The sequence below is a fragment of the Mauremys mutica genome, chromosome 4 (genome assembly GCF_020497125.1).
Source record: "Mauremys mutica isolate MM-2020 ecotype Southern chromosome 4, ASM2049712v1, whole genome shotgun sequence".
In the NCBI taxonomy this organism is placed as follows: domain Eukaryota; kingdom Metazoa; phylum Chordata; order Testudines; family Geoemydidae; genus Mauremys; species Mauremys mutica.
Window position 1 is genome coordinate 119,709,613 of NC_059075.1, and position 27,871 is coordinate 119,737,483.

Consider the following 27,871-nt stretch of genomic DNA (forward strand, 5'->3'; position numbering starts at 1 on the left):
ACTCTCACTTGGTTTTTCCTTTTTTCTGCCCCTTCCACTCAGCCTGGATTAACTACCAGGCTCCGCTCCTTTACCTTGGGAGACTCCACAGTGTCTGGGAGTAATGGAGAGAGGAAGATTTGTTTGCTTTGCTTGTTAATGGTTTGCACTTAGCACTCAGCAAAGATGGAACTGCCTCCCATATGGAGAGAGCTTTTAAGAGAGGATGCTGGGCTTTTGATAAGTCCTAAGTGGAAAGAAGCCAGCAAAACAAGAACAGGCAACAGGCTGCCCTGCCCTCACATTTAAAAGGGACACAAATCCTTGTATATCCAAAAGATTTCCCCACCAGGCTCCTTATAAAAATACTTCCCCCAGGGAGAAGATGTGGTGGCCTAAATACATTTCCATACCTTGGGGGATGAATAGAAGAATAGAGTGAGAACCCCTGTGTTGGGATATCCCAACACCTGCACAAGAGACCAGTGTCTGTTCCCCTTTCTGGTATGACTCTGAGGAGCTCAGGATAGGTGTGACAGGAAGAAAGGTCTTAGGAGGAAAAGAGGTCTGTACACACATCTCAGGACGGAATGGAGGCATGTGAGCATTCAGTAAATATAGTTATCGCTATGGAGGTGGGTTATCTACAAGCACACTGCTAGATGGGTAAGTGTATTGAGAGGTGGCCTATAAGTGGTGTCTTAAAGTAGGTGGGTGAAGGCTAGGTGTACATGTGTGACAGGGAAGGGCACGTGTGTGCCTGGGGTGGGCATGCTCGTGTTGTACTGAGGCATATACTTGTGTTATTGGAAATCTTGTGGAGAAGGAGGAGGCAAAGGTGTAAATGTGTCACAAAGTGGGTGTACAATTGTATTGCAGGAAGAAGGATGAATGTATTTGTTGTAGGCATGGGGTGTACAAGGTGTCACAGTGAGGGGGAGTGAATGAAACGTTTGCTGGGAGGGTGTTTTAGGTGGCAGGTGAAGGTATGTATGGGAGGGCAGGGGGTTGTGTACCCATTCCAGAAGAGCTCCATAGCTATTCATGTGCATGTCAGAGAAGTGTGGCTATCTCTTAGGGTGTAGGGAGGAAAAGTCTTCTGAGAGTGACAGATAGCAGAGTGGAGGGTAAGTGGTTAGAAGGCCCTATGCTGCTGCCTCTTACCCAGTCTGACATAGAGCACATACTGCATCGAGTCCCGGGGCTCTGTGTACAGGATGCTGCCACGCATGCTGAGCCAGATGATTGCCACCTCTGCGATCATGCAGCTGAGCAGGATGCCCAGGTAGCCTCTGCCGTGGTCCACCAGGTTAAGGGAACAGGTCTCGTTGGGATTGTACGCCAGCCCGAAGAGCACCACGGAAAGGATCACAAACCTGCCATGCACAAGCCAACTATTTACCTGAGGCAACACCAAGCAAAGCAGCCCAGCATATGGTAATATTTCCTCAACTAGAGTCTCCTCACAGCCAGTTTTTTTATCCTTAGGACTAAAAGAAGGAACCCTAGATGGCCTGTACATTTTCTGCTAGTTCTCCCACTCACCTGCAGATCATCTATATATTAATTTGGTCCTGAATTCTCTTTCCCAGCTGCCAGGTGACATGCTGCCCAGATCTCACCACCTTGGTATCCTGCGTCTATTTGGCAGTTCTGAGATATCCCCTGGGATACACCAGAGGCATCACACTCAAATCACTGTCCTCTGGGCCCCTCTAAAGAAGCACACCCCAAAATTTCAATAGACCACTCAGAATAAAGGGTGGGGATGTCTCAGGGAGTTACAGGCACCAGGCTTCTAACAGAGGCTTCCCCTGTGAAAGTGGGTCAAGGGTTTTATATAGCACTGATCCAAGGAGCAGGGAAAGCAAGAGGGACCAGAAGTTCAGAACAATTTGGTACCAGTCATAAGTGTCCAATACAGCCTTCCTGCGCTATACAGGGGAACTGGAGAGAACTCCAGCCACTGGAGATGGGAGTAGCAAAAGGAAGTCATGAGTTGCTGTAGAGCAGCCTTCTCCTGAGCATCTGTGCTCTCCACTTACCAGGTGGTGTGAAGGAGGAAGAGGAAGATGGCTGGCAAAACGAGGTCATCGCTGCCCACAGACCAGCGACGGCGGAACACCACAATCCCTGGCATGGCTAGCGGGTCTGAGGAGGCTCAGCAGGCAGGATGCTCATCTCCTGAAACAGAAACATAGGAATGAAGGATGCAGGTCCCCTCCAGTCAGGGGCGGCAGGTTATATGGGCTCAAGGTGCTCGAGCACCAGGAATATTCAAGGCTGAGGGCTGTGCTCCACCAATATTTGGAGCTGGGTTTCTCCCCTGGCCCTGCCTGAAGTGGGCCCTCCCCAGCCTCGGAGCTTCCCTGCCTGAAAGAAATAGCCGGTGCCTCTCTCCCTTGCTTCTGCTGCTTCTGCCTAAGGCTATAGAGATCAGCCGCCGGCAGCCTCTTGGAGCACCGGGGGAGGGGAAGAGGGAGAGAGGAGGCGGCGGGGGAGGCACACACGTGCTTGGGAGCTCTCTCCCCCGCCCACCGGCACCCACATGGAGGAGACGCCAAGGGGACTTCCAGCCAGGAGATGGACATCTGGGGTGGACCTCACTGACCTGAGCAGCTGCTGGGGCTTCGGTGAGGTTTGACCCTGTGATCCACCCCCTCCCCCGCAGCCCCCACTCCTGCCCAATGCTGGGCAAGGGGCAGCCCCATCCCCAGTGAGACAAGGGTGAGGGGCAGCAGGCTGCAGCAGGGGAGGAAGGAAGCCACCTGTGCTGGCAGTTCCTCCCCCCCCCCCCCCCCCCAGCACCCACCCACCACAGGGGAGATGGAGGAGGGGAGCTTCCTAGACCTGAGCAGCTGGGGCTTGGGTAAATTTTGTGACACCCTACCCCCCACCCCAGCCATCACCCTGCGGTCCCCACTCCTGCCCCATGCTGGGCAAGGGGTAGTCCCATCCCCCATCCCCAGTGAGGCTATGGTGAGGGGCAGCAGCAGGGGAGGCCACACGTGATGGCAACCCCCCAACCCCGGTACCCACCATAGGGGAGGCGAGTGGGCTATCTGGACCTGAGAGAGTCCCTAGGAGCATGTGCAGTGACCGTGGTGCAGAGTGAGTGTGCTGCGGGAGGGGGGGGGAGAAGGGGGAGAAGAGGAGTCCCTCCCCTGGAGCGTGCTGCTGCCAGTAAGGGGGGGCGGTCCTCTCTGGCCCTAGCCCTGGGGCAGCCTGTCTGCATCCCAAGTTACTTATCCCCAGCCCTGCCCCATCCCAGAGCCTGTGCCCCCAGCACCCCAATCCTGAGCACCCTCCTACACTGTGAACCCCTCATCCCCAGCCCCATCCCAGAGCCCTCACTTGAGGAGGAAAACATGCAACTTAAATTTGGTGGTCAGTTTGGAGTATCATTGTGTTTAGCACAATACTTGATTATTTTACACCCTTTAAAGTATACAGGTGTTACAAAGTGGGAATGTTCTTAATGTTTTCTCTGAATACTGTGTGGGTGCCTCAGTTTCCCCTATGCATTTCTCAAGGATCTAGATGGTGGGATAAGGGTGTGCGATTGTTGTAGAGCCCTAGAGTGCCAGTGTGATGCTGTCTGCACAGAGAATGGCCGAAACCCTGTCTCCGGGCAACTGATGGCCTGGGCCGCTCTCCTGCAAGGTGCCAACTGAAGGTGTTGGAGAACAAAGAGATCAGGTGGCCTCCTAATGCCTGGAAAAGAGACAAAGGCCAGAGAAGAGAGTGTCAGTACCTGTGAGGACTTCTGGGAAGCGCATGGTGTGGAAGGGGATGCTGGGATGCTTTGGAACTACTCCATACAAAGCCAGTCAGGACTCTGGGGGAGCCTCCTCTCTATGGGCATACTGTCTCCAGGGCAAGAAGCTTACACCTTCCTCGGTCTGACCTCGGAGTATTCAGCTTGCCCTTCCACACCGTGCGCTTTCCGCAGCGAGTCTGCCCAGGCAGGTCCTGGGGCAACCAGAGGTCCCTGAACCCCAACTCTGCAGTCAGACATGACTCTCAGCCAGCCGGTAAAACAGAAGGTTTACTAGACGACAGGATCACAGTCTAAAACAGAGCTTGTAGTTACAGAAAACAGGACCCCTCAGTCAGGTCCATCTTGGAGGGTGGGGAGCCCAGACCCAAGTTCTGGGCCTCTCCCCATTTCCCCAGCCAGCTCCAAACTGACACTCCCTCCTCTAGCCTTTGTCTCTCTTCTGGACAAGGAGGCCACCTGATCTCTTTGTCCCCAACACCTTCAGTTGGCACCTTGCAGGGGAAACTGAGGCACCCACACAGTATTCAGAGAAAACATTAAAAACATTCCCACTTTGTCACAACAGGTGCAAGAAAATATAATACTGTATATTGAAGCAGGCAAGTGCTGCTTTTGACTTTCCACTTTTAATTGACCCTTGTAATCTTGTGGTGCCAACGCGTTGTAGCTTCATTTTATATCGGCTTACAGGGCGGGAGTGGGGGTGGGGACCACCATTTTGGGCACCACCAAAAATTATACAAACCTAACGCCTATGCCTCCAGTTCCTCAATGCACCCCGTGCTTACTTAAAATCCCCTCCATCCACCACACACAAAGGAGGGGGTCCTATCTGAGAGTCCTCTCCATCCCACTCCCATGACAGCATCAGATCTCCTCCCCTCATCACCAGCAGGCAAAGAGGGGTGGGCATACCAAACTCAAGGTGGGGAGGTGGGGAAAGAGAAAGGCAGTCAAAGATCGTGGGAAGCATTAGCTTAAACAGGTATGTAGCTCATGCTGAATGTAATTAACACTCACCCGAACACCAGCTTACACGATTAGTTGGAATCCTGTTACAGAGCTCTGTGTTTGTAAGTGATCGCTGCTGGGCACCTACGACAGGTTGTGCCAGCCTAAGCTCTGTACAGCTCCCTATTACTGTGTTCTCCCACACATCTGCCACCAGGTTCTTCTCTCAAAAGCCTCCTCACAACACCTTCCTCTCAGCCGGCCAGGTGCTCCAAAGCATCCATTAACACTTGGCCCTCACACACCACTGGGAGAGCTGTACATCTCCTTCCCATCTCTTGGGGGTGTGCACCCTACAGCCTCCATGGTGTGCCAAAGCTAAGGAAGCAGCATCCAAGGAGATCTCAATCCTGACTGCAGACTGTTTAGAAGCCCCCGTTTGCTCTGCCCTCACTTTGCCTCCTGTATGCATTAAATCATTGGAGATTTAATTGCTTCTCTCCCTTTCTCTCTCTTTTATTTATTAGTTTTTCAACCTGATGATCCTTAATTAGCACTGGCAACTGAAGTCAGAGGCTATACAAAGCTCCCCTGCATACGCAGCTCTGCACCTCAATCCTGCTCTGCAGCAATTCCCCCACTACTCTAGTCCAAGGTTCCCCCTTACGCAGCCCTGCCAAAGCACCTCAATCCTGTACTGGAGCACCCCCTGCTATATCAGTCTGAAGATGCACCTCAATAGCGACCTGGGACCTCTGCATGGCTTCATTAATGTATTTCTATCCGGACCTGCAGCGTCTCAGGCTATTCCACTTCTAGCTTCCACCAGCAACCCACTGTGCTCTGCCAGTGTACATCCAGGGTGAGGTTACAGAATCCCCTGGAATTCCAGTCTCTCCTTCACCCTCAGCTTTGTCAATGCACTTCAAGGCTGACCTGCAGCTTCCTATGCTATTACAGAGTCTGGGCCACCATTAATCCGCAGCATGCCCTGCTATTCTAATCCTACTCCTTCACACCCAGACACTGCTGACAATGCATCTCAATCCCAAATTACAGCAACTGTGCTAGTCCAGTGCGGTCCCTATGAAGTACTGACAAGCAAGTCAAGTGTCCAGAGGCAAAAATAAAAACATATCATTTCTATTACTTGTGATATAATCAGGATTTGCATCAGGATTTCACAGGGGACAAACTACTACACTAATCTGCCATGTCCCAGTCCTAACTCAAAACTGATCATAGCTCTTTCACATTAGATCTCAAAATCCAATTCAAATACTCTGGATAAAATGACTTGATGAGTGATCACATTTAAATTAACTAGAATCTTCAAACCACAAAAACATTTGCAGCTTATGACAGGCCCCACGAGCTGCCCTAGCAGCACCACACAGCTACATTATTAGAACGTCTGATGTTACAACAGGTCACATGATCTGGCATTTTGTACCTGTTTCTGCTCTCTAATCTGCACACAAGAACTGCAGCTCATCCTAGAACTGGGCAGCATTTCTTGTCCCGTGTCCACTACCAACTGCTGTCACCCTGGTTGAGTTGGTTTTGCTCTCCTACACATGCTGTCACGCAGCAGCAAGTGACTACACACACACCTCTAACACTTTTCAGGAAATTCCACAATTAACATGCTGATACACTTCCAGCGTGTTACTCACTTTGGTAAAGGCAACACTGTATTCCATGCTCAGCAGAACAAAAAACAATATGAAATAACTACACACCATTTGGATTCACACTCCCCTAGCACACACTTGTCAAGCACACTTGGTACATTTCAAACTGCTCACTCCACTGGCCATATGGCAATACTTTCTAGCCTTATCATGAACAACCCCACCATCTACCACTGGCACATGATGGTACTTTCCACCTTTGCCTTGAATATGTTACCCTAATCAATGCACACAGCGATACTTTTCACCTTGCTCTTACACACTGTTGCTCCTTGCCCATGAACACAGTGGTACCTCTCAGCCTTTCCCTACCTGTAACTGCTCTTTTTCCATTCCCAGCATTCCCTGGCTTACTAGTGTGCCCCATCAATGTATTTTCAATCATTTTTCTGCACCTAGCAGTACATGCAGTTGTACTTTGCAGACTTTCCTGCCTACTACCAGATTAAGTAGTGCTATCTTGCAGAAACAAGTGAGTCCTAGGGTAGGTTCCTGATGAAAAGCAACAGGTGGGCTTGGAATGGGATATCCGGCCTTTCATTATTGAACATGATAAATACTGTGGGACTGATGCTGCTAGTACTCTATTTTACAAAGACCCTACACATAATAATGTGGAAACCAGGGGTAGATAGAGTGCAATTAATTCCTAATGATTGTCTGTGTGAAATCTAAACCAGGAAGCCTGGGGCCCTACCCCCTGTGTTAGAAACAGCAAGAGAGAGGAGTGAGAGACGGCCTGTTACTATCATACCTGACTTACAGAAAGATAGAAATAGTGCTCTCAGGGGGAGGAGTCCTGGGATCTGGAACCCTGGGATGCAGCCAAAGAGTTATATTTGAGGAGGCCTGAAGACATGAACCTAGCAGGGGACTGGGGAGGGAGGAGAAGAGTCAGAGGACTAAGTGCAGAGGAGCCTTGGAACCTTAAAATAGTGGGTTAGAGACTGCTCCGAGTGCAAGGAGCCCCAGACTTTGCTCCCCGGTTACAGCATGCAAAAGCACTTACAACACAAGAAAGCCCAGGAGTCTGAAACCTGGGTCAGAGATTGAGAAAGCACTGAGTGTGAGAAGCCCTGGAACCCTGAGCCCCGCCTAGGGGGAAACACATGCATGCACAAGTGCTCAGTGCAAGGAGCCCCAGGACCCCGACCCTTCAGGCCAGAGTGAGATCTATGGGAATCAGAAACGCTTACATGGCAAGTGGTTCAGCAGAAGCACATTCTTCTCTCCCGAGAGGGTGTTTCAGGGAAAGTGCGCGTCCATGGAGACAGACATCATGAGGGAAGGAGGAAACCGCGAACTCTTCATGCAGCCATTGAAAATCCCAGTCAGGAGAGGAAAGGACAGCTTGATGACTGTCTGCCAAGGAAGCCAGGCATCATCTTCAGAGCACTTCCCTCCCTCCAAGACGGCAACCTCATTTATTCAACTGGGGCTGCTCGGAGCGAATGAGCTGGGGTCGTGACTCCCCCCCCCCTTTGCACCCCCTCTCGACACACTCTAGAAGGAAGTGACATCATCCCTGTTCTGAGGAGATTGTGTGTGAATTGTGGGAAGAAGGATTGAAAGCGAGAGCATGAGATGCTGTCAGAGTCATGGGGAGAGAAACACACAGAGAGATGGAGAGAGGAGGGAGCTCTCAGCCAGCAAGTGCAGCAGCACAGAAACCGCCTCCCCTCTGCCACAAGGAAACAGAAAAGACTAAGCTTGCTGCAGCGATCCTTTGGGAATGTCCTGGAACTTGGCTGCCTGCGGGAACCACCCCTTCCCCTGCAGTGGATGGCATCAGAAACAGCGCTGCTGGAGGACAGCTCGGAAAGGCTCTGGGGCACTAGTCTATCCGCTGGCATTCGCTGAATGCAGAGGGGAGGAGGGGAATTGGACAGGACATGAAAGGGGCAGCCAGGAGGGGCCACCCTCCTGATCAGAGAAAGGAGGGACTGTTCAAAAGGAGCAGCCTCTCCCAGGCCTTTTCAGCCCTTAATTCCCTGTGACATGCTCTCTAGGGTATGGCAGGACATGGGGGAGGGGTAGAGAAAGCTCTGTCGGGTGAAGGCTTAGAGAAAAGAGCAAGAGAGAGAGACATGCTACAGCGAGACAAGATTCCAGCAGCTAAACCTAGATTTAGTTTAATCCACCATCCTCGTGTGTCTGACATTAACCACAGAAGAAGGTATACAAGTAAATACATGAGCTGAACACAGCCGCAATCTAAGGAAATAGGTTGACACATCTCCCATTAGACATGAAACACCACCTGCATCCATACAGCCCCTGACAAACCGACCCAAGAATCTCCCACTCCCCACTAGGCAAATACACAGAGAAATGAGCTGGCACGTTCACACCATCACATGCAGACACCCAAGGCACAACACCTATACCCACACAGTCTCTGATACACCAGCCCATAGTAATCCCTCATCTGAAACTCTTCCCGCCGCCCACCAATCCACACAGGCAATGGGCTCACTCTCACGTATACCACCTGTATAATCCTGAAACTGCCTACCTGCTATCAGCTCTCCACTCAACCCTCTGTCATCTGCCTTCTCCTGGGAAAAGGAAGGAGGAGGCTCTCAAGTGGCCAAACTCTGGGTCCCCTGTGGCACCAACAGTTTCTTAAGACTCAAACAGGCGTGCTGGAAAGAGAGAGTCTTGCTAGGGAATGTCGGTAGAGAGGCCCTGAGATTTAGTGAATCTGCTGTCCTGAGGCATTCGCCACCTCCATCCGTGCATGAGATAGCAGGCTGTGTGTTGCATGACACAGGCACTGAAAACCATCCCTTACCAACCTCATGCATGTGACACACTTGTAACCCCCCTGCTGTCAACCCATCTCACCCTAGCTCCAGGAGGGGCTCGCAAGCGTTTAACGGAAAAACCAAAAGAGAGAAAACAGTTGTGTTCTGAAATCTTCAGCCAGGCCTTCATTCCTCTGCCTGTGACTACATAAACTCCCTTTCCTTATGATCCCAGCTCCAGAAACTCTGGCATGTGTAAAATGCTGCTGCCATCTTCTCACACACACTCACAGATGAATGACCACATTCACCCCAAAATACTCCATCATTTCCCCACTCATTTCAAGATTAGGTTCAAAACTGCCCTCAGTGTTCTTAAAACCATCCCAGGACATGCTGTAGGTGACTCAAAACCTTCTCTCTGCCTCCTCTCTTCATCTAGCCTTGGCCTCTTCTCTATCCTGCCATGCAGTCTGACCACTATAGTTGTAAGAACCTTCTCTGTGGTATCTTATATCTCTTCACCTCTCAGATGGAATCCTACTGTCCCTTGCCTGTACATTTTTATTTCTCTCCCCTTTTGAAATTATTTAACTCTGTTAAATGTGTCGAGTTTGTTTGTATATTTCATACAGATGCCACAAAGATTGCATTGTACTGAAGAAAATAACTAGAAGTGTACCAGCAGTAGAAAGCAGCCAAGCAAGTCTATCTCAGGTGCCCACAAGCCAATGAGCACACTTCACCACACTCTCGCTATACCCTGAGCATCCATTGGATTACAGCCTACTACCACACATCCCAACAAACCACATCACCACTGGACAGGTTTCCAACTCCACCAGAGTGTTCTCCTGGGACCTGCACTCCCCCTGACCATGCAAGTGTGCCAGATACGGTACATGCCCCATAACTCATGGGCTGTGTCACCACAAGTTCCGCACACAGAGCCCCTCCCTGTTCCTGTGAGTACACCAGACTACACGCACGTACTTGTACTCGACTCCAGCGGAAATCGGCAATTAGAACCTGTACAAAACACAATCATTCTTCAATCCGTTATTTTTAAAGCCCCTAAATGGAGCTCTTTCTGCTTCAGAGTCTGGATCCTCACAATCTGGGAACTGTTCTTCCATTGGGGAGGGGATGTGATTTCATCTTTAGGAAATGTTTTAAGATTGGTGGGGAGGTGCTTTCTTGCCTATGGCTGCTCACTTACAAAGAAACATCTCTTCCTGCTGAATCTTGTGCGAGACTCACAGTGTGCACTCTGAAGGCATGCCAGTGTGAATTGAACAGAAAGGCTGCATTCCTAGATCACTCCTCTGCACAATTTGCCCATGACAAACGTAAGCATTAGTACCTCCAAGCAGAGCTGGTAAAGCAGCAAGGGATGAACCCCAGAATAATGGGAAACTGAATTCCCCTCTCAACCCAGAAGTAGAGTGTGTCTCCAAGACAGGGCTGGGTCCCACTCTGGAAGCAGTATGGGAGAGAAGCTAAAGGCTGAATGAACAGGGAGACTGAATTTCCTTGACACTCGAGGAGGGCAGGGCTGTGTTTTACTGGTAGAAGACTATATTTCTCCTGATGGAAGCCCACAGCAACTGCCGGAAGAACCTCTCTGCTTCCCATAAGAGGAGCTGCTGTGCGGGCGGGTGGAGCATTTGGAGAATGGGCCCGTTACTGAGGTAAACAGTTATTAGGAATAAGAAAAATCCATCTCATTCTATTTGGAGCTAAAGCTCATAGACTCATAGACTTTAAGGTCAGAAGGGACCATTATGATCATCTAGTCTGACCTCCTGCACAATGCAGGCCACAGAATCTCACCCATCCACTTCAATAACAAACCTCTAACCTATGTCTGAGTTATTGAAGTCCTCAGATTGTGGTTTGAAGACCTCAAGCTGCAGAGAATCCTCCAGCAGGTGACCCGTGCCCCATGCTGCAGAGGAAGGCGAAAAACCTCCAGGGCCTCTGCTAATCTTCCCTGGAGGAAAATTCCTTCCCGACCCCAAATATGGCGATCAGTTAAACCATGAGCATGTGGGCAAGACTCATCAGCCAGCACCTAGGAAAGAATTCTCTGTAGTAACTCGGATCCCATCCCATCACAGATCACTGGGCATACTTACCTGCTGATAATCAAAGATCAATTGCCAAATTAATTGTCAAAATTAGGCTATCCCATCATACCATCCCCTCCATAAACTTATCAAGCTTAGTCTTAAAGCCAGATATGTCTTTTGCCCCCACTACTCCCCTTGGAAGGCTGTTCCAGAACTTCACTCCTCTAATGGTTAGAAACCTTCATCTAAGACAAGGGTTCCTGAATATGGGGTGGGGAGTAATGGGGAAACTGATGGGGACTTAATATTGGAATTTATCACAAAGTTCCAACTTCACACCTGATTTTAAAGGTTCTCCCTTATACTTCTCCAGTTCCTTTATGCTGGGAGACAAGACAGGGAAAATGAAATGAAGCAAACACAAGAGAGACAAGACTAAGGGTATGTCTACACTACAGCTGCTACAGCATCACAGCTATGGCACTGCAGCTGTGCTGCTGTAGCGTAGTAGTGCAAATACTTCATACACCAACAGAAAGGGTTTTTCTGTTGATGTAGGTAATCCTCCTCTCCAAAAGGCAGTAGGTAGGTGGACAGAAGAATTCTTTTATCGACCTTGCTGCATCTACACCAGGGGTTAGGTCAACCTAACTATGCTACTCAGGGCATGACATTTTTCACAGCCCTGAGTGATGTAACTAGGTTGATCTCAGTTCTGGTTGTAGACCAGGCCTCTGTTCCCCATTTAAGAAAGGAAAGGCTCAAGAAGCCTCTTTAGATCAGGACTCCTAGGGTTGGCGTATTTCAGACTTATGTGGCCCAAGACAAAGCCATTACACCACAACCCAATCTAGTTTATTAATGACATTATAATAATATGCTTATGTCTAGTGCAGCATCACTACCTAATGAAACAGACACCCAAACTAAATTCTGGAAATCAAATTGTCCTGCAAGCCCCAAGGAAAAGACGGTTACTCACCTTTGTAACTGTTGTTCTTCAAGATGTGTTGCTCATATCCATTCCAATTAGGTGTGCGCGCGCCGCGTGCACGTTCGTCGGAAGATTTTTACCCTAGCAACACCCAGTGGGTCGGCTGTGGAGGCCCTTGGAGTGGCGCCTTCATGGCACTGGATATATACCCCGGCCGACCCAGAGCCCCCTCAGTTCCTTCTTGCCAGCTACTCCGACAGTGGGGAAGGAGGGCGGGTTTGGAATGGATATGAGTAACACACCTCGAGGAACAACAGTTACAAAGGTGAGTAACCGTCTTTTCTTCTTCGAGTGCTTGCTTATATCGATTCCAATTAGGTGATTCCCAAGCCTTACCTAGGCAGTGGGGTCAGAGTGAGATATCGATGAGTGCAGAACCGCTGCACCAAATGCGGCGTCATCTCTAGACTGCTGAACTAGCGCGTAGTGAGTGGCAAAGGTATGTACAGATGACCAAACCGCAGCTCTACAGATCTCCTGAATTGGAATGTGAGCAAGGAAAGCGGCTGACGAGGCTTGGGCCCTCGTGGAGTGAGCTGTGAGATGCGGGGTCGGGACACCAGCCAAGTTGTAACAAGCGCGGATACAAGAGGTATACATGAGGAGATGCACTGCGAGGAGACCGATAGGCCTTTCATCCATTTGGCCACTGCAACAAAAAGCTGGGTTGTTTTCCTAAACGGCTTCATGCGCTCGAAATAAAAGGCGAGGGTCCTACAAACGTCGAGGGAGTGCACGTGCTGCTCCTGCCACGTGTCATGGGGCTTCAGATAAAAGACTGAGAGGAAAATGTCCTGGTTCACATGAAAAGCTGATACCACCTTGGGAAGGAAGGCAGGGTGGAGGCGAAGCTGCACCTTGTCTTTGTGGAAAACTGTACACGGTGGTTCAGACATGAGGGCTCTGATTTCAGATACACATCTCACTGAAGTGATGGCTACAAGGAAGGTTGTCTTCCAAGATAGATAAAGGAGCGAAAAGGTGGCCATCGGCTTGAAGGGGAGCCCCATGAGTCTAAAAAGGACGAGGTTTAGGTCCCATGCTGGGACCGATTGTCGCGTTTGTGGGTAGAGATGATCCAGACCTTTCAGAAACCTGACAACAATTGGGTTGGAGAAGGCAGAGGAAGCACGTTCTCCCGGATGGAAAGCCGATATGGCTGCCAGGTGCACTCTCATAGACGATGTCGCCAGGCCCTGCTGTTTCAGGGATAGGAGTAGTCTAGGATGAATGGAATTGATGCCTGTAATGGAGGCGTGGCGTGCTGCCCACACCAGGGGTTAGGTCAACCTAACTATGCTACTACATACAGGAGAATTGCTTCCATTTAGCCAGGTATGTAGCCCGAGTGGAGGGTTTCATACTGCCTATCAGAACTTGCTGCACCGATTGTGAGCAGAGTAACTCCGATCGGGTTAGCCATGCAACATCCACGCAGTGAGGTGGAGGGATTGCAGGTCGAGATGACAGAGGTGACCGTGGTCTTGTGATATCAGGTCCGGCCACAGGGGAAGTGTGATCGGAGGCTCTACCAATAGCTCCAGGAGTATGGTGTACCAGTGCTGCCTGGGCCATGCTGGAGCGACCAGAATCATGCATGTCTTGTCCCTGCATAACTTGAGCAGGACCCTGTGGACTGGTGGGAATGGTGAGAATGCGTAGAATAGCCAGTCTTTCCACAGGAGTAGGAAAGCGTCTGATAGAGATCCCGGAGAATGTCCCTGGAGAGAACAGAACACTTGGCACTTCTGATTGTTGTGTGAGGCGAATAGGTTGACCTGGGGAAACCCCCACCTCAGGAAGATGGAGTGAATGATGTCTGGGCGAATCGACCACTCGTGAGGCTGGAAGGATCTGCTGAGGCGGTCTGCCAGCATGTTCTGGACCTCAGGGAGAAACGACGCCACTAGATGTATCGAGTGGGCTATGCAGAACTCCCACAGGCGAATGGCCTCCTGGCACGGGGGGGCAACCGGGCTCCCCCTTGCTTGTTGATGTAGAACATGGCCGTGGTGTTGTCTGTGAGGACTGCCACACACCGGCCATGTAGGAGACAGCGAAACGCCTGATACACGAGGCGTACTGCCACCAGTTCTTGTACATTGATGTGCAGGGTTAGCTTGGAAGCGGACCAAAGGCCCTGTGTCTGGTGTTCCCTGAGGTGGGCACCCCAGCCCAGAGATTATGTGTCTGTGACTAGGTATAAGGAAGGTTGTGGGGCATGAAATGGTACCCCTTCGCACACTGACGTGGGGTTCAGCCACCAACTGAGGGAGGTCAAAACCGGCTCCGGAACCATGACTACCATGTTCAGACTGTCCCAACCTGGACGGTACACCGTTGATATCCAGGCCTGAAGCGGGTGGAGCCGAAGTCTGGCATGCCTGGTTACGTAAGTGTACGACGCCATGTGCCCCAAAAGGCCAAGACACATTTTATCGTGGAAGTCGGGAAGTTTTGGAGGCTGCAGATAATGTTTACCATAGCCTGAAAACGGGACTCTGGCAGGAGAGCCCGGGTGAGTCTGGAGTCTAAGACTGCTCCGATGAACTCTATTTTCTGGGTTGGTTCCAGAGTTGACTTTTCGCTGTTGAGCAGGATGCCCAGTTTGCGGAACGTGCCAAGGGTGAGCCGTGCGTGGGATTGCACTTGTTCCCTGGTGTGGCCCCGAATAAGCCAGTCGTCTAGGTACAGAAACACCTGGATCTGTGGTCGATGAAGGTAGGCTGCCACGACGGCCATACATTTGGTGAACACTCTCGGAGCTGTGGACAGCCCGAAGGGCAGGACAGCAAATTGGTAGTGCTTGCGATTTACCACAAAGCCAAGGAAGCGCCTGTGTGGAGGGAAAATCGCTATGTGAAAGTACGCGTCCTTCATGTCGAGGGCGGCGTACCAGTCTTCAGGGAAGGAATAATGGTCCCCAGGGAGACCATGCGGAACTTCAACTTTACCATAAATTTGTTGCGTCCGCGCAGGTCCAGAATGGGTCGTAGCCCCCCCATTGCTTTTAGGAAGTATCGGGAGTAGAACCCCCTACCCCTTAGTTCCGATGGAACCTCCTCGATCGCTCCCGTGGCAAGGAGCGTTAAGCCCTCCTGTGTAAGGGCTTGCTCGTGAGAGGGGTCCCTGAAGAGGGACGGGGAGGGAGGAGGGAGAAGAAAATTGGAGAGAATATCCCTGTTCCCGTGCAAAGAACCCATTGGTCTGAAGTTATAAGGGACCAAGCATGGTGGAAATGGGAGAGACGATCTCGAAATCAAGGGGAAGGATCCTGGATAGAGAGTGGTACGCCATCCTCGGGCGCACCTTCAAAAATTTTGTCTAGGCCCCAACGATGGTTTAGGAGGGCCTTGGTTCTGACCAGGCTGGTGGCCAGTGGATCTCTTTCTGCCGCCTCGACCACGTCTCCTGTAAAAGTCCTGCCTTGGATGAGGCGGAGGGTAGAACCTTTGAAGCTGTGGTCTAAAGGGCTTGCGTTGGGTACTGGGGACATGCATCCCCAGGGAGCGCATGATGGTTCTGGAGTCTTTTAGGCTCTGTAATCAAGAGTCCATTTTCTCAGAGAATAGGCCCTGCCCATCAAATGGTAGATCCTGCAGGGTTTGTTGCAACTCTGGCAGTAAGCCAGATACCTGAAGCCAGGAGGTGCGTCACATAGCGATGCCCGACACAAGGGTCCTAGCTGCAGAGTCAGCTACATCAAGGGAGGCCTGTAAGGAGGTCCTAGCAATCTTTTTTCCCTCCTCTACTAAAGCCCCAAACTCATCCCTGGACTCTCGCGGAATGAGCTCCTTGACTTTACCCATGGAGTTCCACAAGTTATAATCATAATGGCTCAGAAGCGCTTGCTGGTCTGTGACTCTGAGCTGAAGGCCCCCCGAAGGCATCCAAACAAATCAAGGCGCTTGGCATCCTTCGATTTGGGCACTGCAGCTTGTTGCCCATGCCGTTCCCTTGCGTTCACTGAGGATACTACCAGTGAACACGGCTGAGGGTGAGTATACAGGTAGTCATACTCATTAGAAGGAACAAAGTATTTTCTCTCTACCCCTCTGGCCGTAAGTGGGATAGAGGCCAGAGCCTGCCATATTGTCTTGGCGTTGGCCTGGATGGTACGGATAATGGGTAATGCTACCCGTGATGGAGCATCAGCTGAAAGGATGTCCACCACCGGGTCCTCCAACTCCACTATCTCCTCCGCTTGGAGGTCCATGTTACATGCCATCCTATGTAGAAGGTCTTGGTGAGCATGTAGGTCTACCGGAGGGGGACCTGTGGTTGTCGTCCCTGCCACTGCCTCATCTGGAGAAGATGAGGAAGATGCTACCGGGGCTAACAGATCCTGTGGTAGATCCAGTTGTGTGGGGTCCTGATGCTAAGGATCTGCTGTGCCGGGGTCTGGGGCCTGCGTAGGGGTGGGTGCAGACACCTCCATACCCCCCGGAGGGGGACGACTGATGGTGGCCTCCAGTACTCGGTGCTCTGAATGGGCTCATCGGGAGGCTGCGGATGGTACCCCTTGAGCTTGGTGGTACTCCCACGGGACATAGAAGGACCATTGTGCAGGTTCCTGGCTAGGGTCCTGAGCTTCGTCCTGCCATTGACCCAGGTTACCCTCTGCTTGGCCCAGTGCAGGACAGGTCAAGTGGGACGCACCGTCCGACTGCGAAGAGCGTGAGGTGGAGCGCAAGGGCCAGGGCAGTGTGGAACATGCCTGCGCCGACTCTGTTGGGAATGGTGCCGAGCAGTGCCGGGCCACAGGACAGCGGTGCCGGCGCAGTGCCAGGGGAGTGGTACCAGGATCTAGAGCAGTGCCGATGGTCATGTTGGTACTGGGACCCAGATCTGGATCGCGATGAAGATTGCCTGCGGGAGCAATGCCGTGAGCGACTCCTCGAATAGGATCGGCGCTCTGACAGGTGCCGGGAGCGGCGTTGGGAGTCCGAACAGTACCATGGTCTGTAGTGGCACCAGGAGTAAGATCTGGGCTGCAAGCACGACCGGTGCCGTGATAGGGAGCGGCACTGGGACTGTGAGCGGAACCGGGACCTGCTCCGAGATCGGGAGCGGTGCCAAGTGTCCACGCTCGGAGATGGTGGACATATTAAGGCTGGCTTGTCCTTAGACTGTACTGCACATGCGGGATGCGGTGCCAGAGCCTGAGCCTGAGCCGGTGCCAGTTCTGTAAGGGCAATGAGATCCCTCGCCATAGCAAACGTCTCCGGCATTGATGGAAGATGGGGCTCAACCACGGTGCAGGCCGGGGAGCCAGTACGCACCAGACTCAACGGCTTTTCCCTCGGTGCCGGAGTCAACAGTGCCAATAGAGGCACCTGCACCTTCGGTGGGTCCGGTGCCGGACGCGAGTCCAAAGTTGACAAAGGTGGTGCCGGTGCCTGTTGTTGAGAGGTAGCCCCATCCGGCTTGCGAGGTCTCTTATGTCCTGGGGAGAGTGAACAGTGCCAAGGTGCTTGCGCTGGACGTGGTGCCGGTGAGGACCAGTGCCGTAAGTCTCTATTCGAGTCTCCCTTGAGTGCAGTACTCAAAGGTGCCGCTAGGGCACTACGCACCGAGGCACTTGGTGCCGGAACTTGGCGTGCCAAAGGAGGATCCGGGCTGAGGGCTGCCTCCATAAGGAGCTGCTTAAGTCTAAAGTCCCGCTCCTTCTTAGTTCGAGACCTGAAGGCCCTACAGATCTTACATTTTTTGGCCTGGTGACACTCCCCGAGGCACTTTAAACAGGAGTCGTGGGGGTCTCCCGTTGGCATAGGCTTCGAACAGACTGAGGCATGAGCCTGGGCGGCATGCCGGGAAGACGAGGAAAGAACCCCTTCCAACCCACTAACTTTATTTACAAACTAATTCTAAAACTACTATACTACACTAACTATATAACTACAAGAACTAGAACAACTATCTAAACCGGTAAGCAAAGCAAGGGAGAGTGGAGGGCAGCTATTCTGCACTCCACAGTTCCAACAACCATCACGGGCGGTAAGAAGGAACTGAGGGGGCGCTGGGTCGGCTGGGGCATATATCCAGCGCCATGAAGGCGCCACTCCAGAGGGCTCCACAGCCGACCCACCCGGGTGTTGCTAGGGTAAAAATTCTCCGATGATCGTGCACGCAGCACACACACACCTAATTGGAATCAATATGGGCAAGCACTTGAAGAAGAACAAGTATTACCTCCAGGCCCAATACTGCTTAACTTATGAGATCTGGCAAGATCTCACTCCTGCAAGTGGAATGATGTAGGCCACAAAAACAAAAGATATTGTTAGGAGCTAGAAAAGACCAACCTGCTGGCCCAATACATTGCCCCATCTCCAATTTATCTTATTCCTGCCTTCTGCTTTCTCACAAAATCCCTTTCCCAGACCTCATTGTGCTGCGGGCACAAATCAAGATGTCTTCTGAGCACTTCCATTGTCCACATTTAAATCATCCCCTTGGTCCCTTACTCCACATACTTCTTTCCCCTTAGTGCGAAGTAGCTCTCCCAAGTTTCCTATTTCCTCAAGTTGAAGTGACATCTTCTACATAGCTGAATGCTCCAGCAGCTTTACTGCATTTATTGATCCCTTTTGGAATTTCAAGTCTCCATCAGTCGCCCCTAGAAGGCCCCCTTTCCCTCATGATAATAAATTAGGGCTGTCAATTAATCGCAGTTAACTCACGCGATTAACTCAAAAAAATTAATCGCCATTAATCGCACTGTTAAACAATAGAACACCAACTGAAATTTATTAAATATTTTTGGATGTTTTTCTACATTTTCAAGTATATTGATTTCAGTTACATCACAGAATACATAGTGTACAGTGCTCATTTTATATTATTTTTATTACAAATATTTGCACTGTAAAAATGATAAACAAAAGAAATAGTATTTTTCAATTCACCTCATACAAGTACTGTTGTGCAATCTCTTTATCATGAAAGTGCAATTTACAAATGTAGTTTGTTTGTTACATAACTACATTCAAAAACAAAACGATGTAAAACTTTAGAGCCTACAAGTCCACTCAGTCCTACTTCTTGTTCAGCCAATCACTAAGAGAAACAAGCTTGTTTACATTTATGGGATGTAAAGCTGCCCGCGTCTTATTTACGTCACCTGAAAGTGAGAACAGGTGTTCACATGACACTGTTACGGCTGGCATTGCAAGATATTTACATGCCAGATGTGCTAAAGATTCATATGCCTCTTCATGCTTCAGCCATTGTTCCAGAGGACATGCTTCCATGCTGATAATGCTTGTTAAAAAAATAATGCGTTAATTACATTTGTGACTGAACTCCTTGGGGGGGAGAATTGTATGTCTCCTGCTCTGTTTTACCCTGATTCTGCCATATATTTAATGTTATAGCAGTCTCAGATGATGATCCAGCACATGTTGAAGAATGAGGGGGGATGTGATAGCTGCTTTCAACTACCTGAAAGGGGGTTCCAAAGAGGATGGATCTAGACTGTTCTCAGTGGTACCAGATGACAGAACAAGGAGTAATGGTCTCAAGTTGCAGTGTGGGAGGTTTAGGTTGGAGATTAGGAAAAACTTTTTCACTAGGAGGGTGGTGAAGCACTGGAATGGGTTATCTAGAGAGGTGGTGGAATCTCCTTCCTTAGAGGTTTTTAAGGTCAGGCTTGACAAAGCCCTGGCTGGGATGATTTAGTTGGGGATTGGTCCTGCTTTGAGCAGAGGGTTGGACTAGATGACCTCCTGAGGTCCCTTCCAACCCTGATATTCTAGGATTCTATGTTGTTCGTTTTAAGAACACTTTCACTGCAAATTTGACAAAAAACGCAAAGAAGATACCAACAAAATAGCTACAGCACTCAACCCAAGATTTAAGAATCTGAAGTGCCTTCCAAAATCTGAGAGGGATGAGGTGTGGAGCATGCTTTCAGAAGTCTTAAAAGAGTAACACTCCAATGCGGAAACTATAGGACCTAGCCACCAAAAAGGAAAATCAACCTCTGCAGGTGACATCTGATTCCGATTATGAAAATGAACATGCGTCGGACCGCACTACTTTGGATAGTTATCAAGCAGAACCCGTCATCATCATGGACGCATGTCCTCTGGAATGGTGGTTGAAGTATCAAGGAACATAATCTTTAGCGTATCTGGCATGTAAATATCTTGCGGCGCCGGCTAGCTCTCACTTTCAGGTGACATTGTAAACAAGAAGCAGGCAGCATTACCTTCTGCAAATGTAAACAAACCTGTTTGTCTGAGAGATTGGCTGAAGAAGAAATAGGACTGATTGGACTTGTAGGCTCTAAAGTTTGACATGGTAGAAAATATCCAAAAACATTTAAATAAATGGTATTTGATTATTGTTTAACAGCATGATTAAGCGCGATTAATTTTTTTAATTGCTTGACAGCCCTAGAATAAACCCAGCTCTCTAAACCTTTTCTTTAAATTAGATTAATCAGAAGTGGTATCATCTTCACTCTCCTCCCCAAGACAATTATTTTCCTGTAGGACAGTGGTTCTCAAACAGTGGTCCGCGAGCTCCATTCAGGTGGTCTGCGGATAGTTCCCTCTAAGATGCACGCTTGCGCGGCCACATCAGAGACTAAAGGGCCACCCATCTAATTAGTGGAACCATGCAGGCGTGGCTCCACTAATTAGGTGCCTGGACCGTGGAGAAGATGCACATGTAAGGTGAGGTGGTGGCCTTGGGGAAAGAGGAAGTAGGTGGGAGAGGGCAGTGGGGCGAGAAGAGGGAGTGGGGGGAATTTGGGACCTGCAGGGCTGTGGCGGCCAGAGAAAGAGGCGACTTTCCCCAGCTCTAGGGCTGCGGCTGCCAGGGGGAGACGACCCTCCTTCCCAGCCTCAGCTCTGTGGCAGGGGAGAGATCCCACCTCCTTCCCAGCCCCAGCTGAGGGACTGCTGCGGTGGGGGAGAGAGGGCGAGACCCCCTCTCCTTCCCAGCCCCAGCTTGGGGGCTGCCACAGCGGGGGAGAGAGGGCACATCCATCACATTAGAAAGGTAAGACTACTGATATTAAAATATGAGCAGTGCGCTTTTATTTGTAGAACAAAAAAAGTTAATTATTATTAAGTTTTTTTATATATAGTGCTTTTATCCAAAGTGCTTTACAATAGTTAGATAATGGTACAAACAACATTTGGAAAGACCATTAAGTGGTCCGCCGAGACCCTCAGCAATTTTCAAGTGGTCAACGGAAAAAAAAGTTTGAGAGTCACTGCTGTAGGACAATGCTCACAGCACTGCATACAGTATCTGACACAGGGCCTAACTATCACTGTATCAATTTCTCTTAAGCAATAATACTATGGCCAACCCCAAGCAGTCTATAACTATTAGGCCTCAAAAAATCATGAAATAGGCTAAAAAATCATGAGTTTTTAGAAATAGTAAATTTGGGATTCTTTTTATTTGTCTTCTGGGTTTTTAGCCTTTAGGATTCACGTATTTTCTTCAACCATGAAGGCTAGAAATTCAGCTTTCATTAAAAAAAAAAAGTGAGATTCTCACCTAATAACATGACCCCATGAACAAAATATTATGAAAGTTGACAACACTGCTTGATTAACTTATTCCCATGGGATGGGACCAGGCAATGCCCATAGTATCCAAGGTAAAATCCAACAAATGCCTCATATAGCCACAGTATCACCTTACCGACCTAGTACCTTGCTTGCTTTTCTACAGCTGACTGGCCAGTATTAATGATCTCTTAAGGCATGAAGGTGTTCTTTACCAAGTTCATTATATTCTTTGAAAGGAGCCTCTTTTTGCAATCCCTTGAGACAAACATACAGCAACATTTGAGCTGCTGAGGTGTTTGCTCAATATCTATTTTGCAGCAATTGTTTCATTTCTGCAAAAAATGCTGAGACTATTTTATAACTTATGGTGGTTTTGGTGCAGGGATCAGAGGGAGTCCTACATAGAGACAATCAATTCCCTAGCTAATTACACTTTTGCTAATTGCAATATTGCTCTTCCCTCCCAGGGCCTTACAATCAGCAGGCTGGATGGAGGATCAACCAAATTAAAGAGAAGTTGGAATGATTTCTCTGTCTCTGGAGGCACCTCCTCTCTGGATACTGCTAAACTATCCCTGACCAATAGGATTTATCCTCAGGACTCATATTCATAGCAGAATGCACCACATGATTCCATGAAAGAAAACATTTTTTTCAATTGTGGCTATAAGAAAGCATTTTTGTCTAAATGGGGAAACAAATGAGTAGATTCCTCAGTCCCATACCCTTCCTTCTATGAGTGGACACACCCAGTCAGGGCTGGCTCTAGGTTTTTTGCTGCCTCAAGCAAAATAAAATTTGGCTGCCCCCACCCCAGCCCTGGGCTCCCCCCCACACCCCTGCTGCCCCAGCCCTGGGCTCTCCCCCCCCACCTGCACCCCCTGCTGCCCCAGCTCTGGGCCTCCCCCCCCCCTGCACCCCCTGGCACTCCAGGCCTGGGCTCACACACACCCCATGCTGCACTAGCTCTGGGCACTCCCCTTCTACCACACCAGTGGCCCCCCACCCCCTGCCACTCCAGCCCTGGGCTCTGCCCCCTCCACCCGCACTGCCTGCCACCTCAGCCCTGGGCTCTTCCCCCTCCACACCTGCACCCTCCTTCTGCCCCAGCCCTGGGTCACTGGTGACTTGCTCCCAGGATGGGTCATTCAGCAGGAATTTTGGATGTGCACAGAATACAGACAAGATTGGTTCCCATATGGTTACAGAACTACAGTAAAGTGGAACAATTTTCAGCTTGTGTGATTGGAGGATATCTGAATGCATATTATAAGACTGTCCTCATAAATGAGGAAAAGTCAAGGTGCCTTTATTATTTTTTTGTTCCACTCCTTGTTTCTATGGGGAATTTGCCAATGCAATATCACTGTCTTCCTTTTAAACAACTTAAAAAAAATGGCTGTTGAAAATAGCAATTCCAGTCCTAAAAACCACTGGGAAGCATTTCTTGCTCAATTTTATCCTACTTTTTCTACAGCAAATTATACTGAATCAGTATATTTGATTTGGGAGAAATGAAGTAACAGCTGCCCAAATTGAGCTTGTGCACTCCTGAATTTTGAGGTGTTCAAATCTGGAAGGCAGGTACTAGATTCCCTTTCTGAATAGTAGCTAAATCTGGAAAGGAAAAGTCAATTTCTGCTTCCATGGCACAGAAATGAAAATCCTCCTAAGTGCCTGGTACTGTATCTAAAGCTGCCCAGGTGCAGTAGAGCCTCCCCTCCCTTACTTTTCATTTTAAATTCTAGTGGGATCCACATACCTCCCTTGCTAGGCTTCAGATAGAGATGGGCACTGTCCATTTAGTCCACCAAACTCCTTCTTTGGGGGCTGCAAGATGAGGTCACATCAGTATCTCTAAGTCAGTCTGGGGATGTCTTCTGAAGGGGATATCTGGGTCAAAGCCTTCTACTCCTTGGGCACACTTGTTCCCCATTCAGAGTGCCACCCCGCTCTAGCAGTGAGCTCTCCATTCACAGCAAGCTGCAGCATGAGGTTTCAGCTACCATACTCCCTCCCCTGCTTTCCTGTTGGTAGTGGCCAAGGGAATGCTGGGAAATGTAGTTCTTTCCCTGCTCCAGGGCTGGCTCTATAGGCAGGGAGCTAACCAAGGAACTACAGCTCGCAGGACCCCCTGTTGGTTCTCAGCTCCCAGGCTCGATCCCTGCTAGCTGCTGCCCTTGCAAATGGGCTGCCCCAAGCAGCTGCTTGCTTTGCTGGTGCCTAGAGCCGCCCCTGCACCCAGTGCAAAGATTTATCACAGAACCAGGAGGGACATTTTTCAAGGGAGGGCGGTACGCACACACTTATTAAAATACTGGCAGCACAGCACTGGCGGTTTGTGACAAACTAGTCAAAATATGGCTGCTAGTGATCACCAAAAGTGAAGAAACTAATCAGGTTTCTAAGTCCTAAACTGTCCAGGAAAGAGGAAGTTTTGTGAAATATGGAAACTGTTGACAGTGAGCCCAGTCCTGCTTCCACTCAAATATTGGGACTTTTGCCTTTAATCTGAATGGATCAGATTGATCTCAGAGTTTCATATTTACTAGAATAATTGAACACAAAACATCTCCATTTATTACTCACCAAGGAATGACTTTGACAAACCCAACAGATAATGCTGCCTTGTATATGATTAAGACTAACCATTGCATTTGGAAGATGATCAAAGTCTAGTGACATTAATTTGATTAAAAATAACACACAGGTGTTGTGTCAATGCCAATGTCTGCAACTACCCACATTTGGTGCTTACAAGACCACAATCTGAGCTGATGATTCCAAGCTTGAGCTAAAATACCATCCTAGTAATTGCAGAAATCTGTGTTTAAAATGACAGACATTACAGGGTTTCACTCAGGACATGTCTACACTACCACGTATGTTGGCAAAATTTATGTCATTCAGGGGTGTGACACTTGTAAGAGTTTGCAGATACAGCATGGACCTGATTTTCAGATATACTGAGCGCACACAAACCCAACTGAAGTTAATGGGAGCTACGAGTGTTCACTACATCCAAAAATCAGCCCGTGCACGAATGCTGCAAAGGCATCAGCCCAAAGGTTGTTAATTTTACCATGACACATGCACTGGAGATGGTAGTTTGTGGTTTTGTTGTAATATCCTAAGGGTGTATTCAAAATATACTAATTCATGCTTGTAAACTATACAACTCTCAACTTGTCTACAGTAAGAAAAACAAAGGACTTGGTGATTTCTGCTAGGGCTGGCTACACTAGGAAATGATACTTATGAAACAGAACATTTCAGTGCCAATTAGACTGCCTTATTTACTTTAAACAGGCTATTTTCTTACTACAATATTGCTTAAAATAGGTATTAGTCTTAGAAGAATGTTTTTAGACTTTATGAAATGATTGTAAATTGCTGCATGCATTAATCTCACTTTTAATGTTTATATTCCATGCTATAAGGAAATATGTAAGTTTTGCTTTATCAGTTTGAAAATGTTTGCTCTGAACTTATAAACCCAGGCATGGGAATAGTTCTCCTCTCCCCCGCCCATTAAGAATACCTATCACGATTAAATAGGCCATTAAAGAACATCACGATACAAAGGATTGGTGAATGGCCCTATCACACCATGGAAATGCTAGGTGCAAGGATGCAAGGAAGCTGGTCAGTCTCATGGACTGGCTAAATGTAAAAGATAAAACAGAATCACAAGACAATTTTTCACCTCCTTGCTGTTTGAACTCTCACAGGATCAGAGACTCTAAACCAGGCCTGCACAACTCATAAAGCGGCGAGGGCCACATTACTCCAAAGAAAACAGCCGAGGGCCAAAACCTCCCGGCCCCGCAGAAACACCCCACCCCAGGGCCGTCCAGCCCTGCAAAAACAAACCCTCCTTCCCCAGCGCCGCCCCACCAAAACAGCTGTGGGCCAAAAAGGAAGGTTGGGGGTGGGGAGGTGATACTTTATTTTAAATCAACCAGGGGCTCCCAGCTGAAGAGGTGGCTGGGAGCCCTCAGGGTCAAATTAAAGGGCTTGGGGCTCCGGCGGCTGGGGGTACCCGGCAGGGCCGGCTCTAGGTTTTTTGTTGCCCCAAGCAAAAAAAAAATTTGGCTGCCCCCCGAAAAAGCCCTGGGCTCCCCCCTGTACCCCCCTGCTGCCCCAATCCTGGGCTCTCCCCCCACTGACCCACACCCCCTGCCGCCCCAGCACTGGGCTTCCCCCTTTCCTCCCCATCAGTGCCCTCCCCCCACCCTGCTGCTGCCCCAGCCCTGGGCTCCCCCCTACCAGTGCCTCCCCCCACCCACACACCTCCTGCCTCCCCAGCCCTGGGTCACTGGTAACGCTCCCAGGGCAGGTCATTCAGCAGGAATTTTGGATGTGCACAAAACACAGACAGGATTGGTTCCCATATGGTTACAGAGCTGCAGTAAAGTGGAACAATTTTCAGCTTGTGTGATTGGAGGATATCTGGATGCATATTATAAGACTGTCCTCCATAAATGAGGAAAAGTTGAGGTGCCTTTATTATTCTTTTGTTCCATTCTTTCTTTCTATGGGGAATTTGCCAATGCAATATCACTGTCTTCCTTTCAAACAAACAAAAAGGCAATGGCTGTTGAAAATAGCAATTCCAGTCCTAATAAGCATTTCTTGCTCAATTTTATCCTGCTTTTTCTACAGCAAGTTACAGTGGATCAGTATATTTGATTTGGGAGAAATGAAGTAACAGCTGCCCAAACTGAGCTTGAGCACTCCTGAATTTTGAGGTGTTCAAATCTGGAAGGCAGGTGCTGGGGGTGCGGGGCCTGTGGGCTCCACGGGGGAGCATGGCACCAATGTGTCTGGAGCTGCATGAAGCCAGACACGCTGGTCTGAGTGGCACGGTAAGGGGACTGGGGGTTGGAGCAGGGGTAGGGGGTTCCAGGGGGCAGTCAAGGGACAGGGAGCAGGGGTGGTTGGATGGGGCAGAGGTTCAGGGGGGCAGTCAGGGGACAGGCAGCAGTTGGATAGGCATGGGAGTCCCAGGGGTTTATCAGGGGACAGGTAGGGGGTGGGGTCCTGGGGGAAAGTTGGGGGGGTCTCAGGAGGGGGCAGTTGGGGACAAGGAAAAGGGAGGCTTAGATAGGGGCTGGGGTCCCAAGGGGCAGTTGGGGCAGGGGTCTTGGGAGGGGGCAATCGGGGGACAAGGAGCGGCGGCATTTAGATAGGGGGCGGGGTCCTGGGGGGCAGTTAGGGGCAGGAGTCCGGGGAGGGGGCAATCAGCGGCCAGGTGCCGGGATTCAAACAGCTCTGGGCTGCCCGCAGCCACGGGGAGCCCTGAGCCCTTTAAATCCCAGCCACGGCTGGGAATCTCTGCGGGCAGCCCAGAGCCCTCTGACTCCCGGCCGCGGCTGGGATTTAAAGGGCTCTGGGCTCCCCGCGGCTGCCGGCAGCCCAGAGCTCTTTGCTTCCCGGCCGCGGCCGGGAGTCAAAGGGCTCTGGGGTGCCCGCAGAGCGCCGTGTGTGGGGAATTTAGAATCCCCTCGCGGGCCGCACAGTGAGGCTCCGTGAGCCGTTGTGCAGGCCTGCTCTAAACTAAGGCAGAGATCCCTAGGGGTTACCCCTGAGTTCACCCTGAAAGACATTTTGAACTGACAGATTACTGCATCTCTGTCATCTTTAGGAACCATATATGATAACTAATGTGCATATGCTTGCTTGCTTTAACCTGTAAATAACTCTCACTTCTTTTTCCTAGATAGTAAATCTTTAGTTAGGTTATTACAGGATTAGTTACAGTGATTGTCTTTGGTGTGAGATCTAAAGTACAAATTGATCTGGGGGAAGTGACTGGTGTCTTGGGCCTGGGAGCAACCTGAATATTTTGTGATTTTTGGTGTAAGTGACCATTTACTAAGTCCAGCTTTTTTGGGTGGCAAGATAGACTGGAGAGCCTAAGGGGACTGTCTGTGAATCCAAGGTTGTAGTATTATAGCAGGGGTGGCCAACCTGTGGCTCCGGAGCCACATGCCGCTCTTCAGAAGGTAATATGCAGCTCCTTGTATAGGCACCAACTCCAGGGCTGGAGCTACAGGTGCCAACTTTCCAATGTGCTGGCGGAGGGGGCTCTGCACCCTGGCTCTGCTTCCACTCCAT

At 49.8% G+C, this 27,871-nt stretch overlaps 1 protein-coding gene across 2 annotated transcripts in view; it reads right to left on the minus strand.

Annotated features, from left to right (window-relative positions):
* DAGLA (diacylglycerol lipase alpha) overlaps nucleotides 1-27,871 on the minus strand; it is a 96,192-nt gene that overhangs the window by 40,088 nt on the left and 28,233 nt on the right. Inside the window, exons 1-4 of one of the 2 annotated variants that reach the window (XM_045016215.1) lie at nucleotides 8,921-8,992; nucleotides 7,602-7,767; nucleotides 2,025-2,163; nucleotides 1,144-1,355 (exon numbers count right to left, since the gene is read on the minus strand). In XM_045016215.1, the coding sequence (XP_044872150.1) occupies nucleotides 1,144-1,355; nucleotides 2,025-2,119 (307 nt within the window). In that variant the 5' untranslated portion in view covers nucleotides 2,120-2,163; nucleotides 7,602-7,767; nucleotides 8,921-8,992. Of the gene's footprint in view, nucleotides 1-1,143; nucleotides 1,356-2,024; nucleotides 2,164-7,601; nucleotides 7,768-8,920; nucleotides 8,993-27,871 lie in introns of those variants that run through there. The other variant, XM_045016216.1, reaches the window with a different exon arrangement.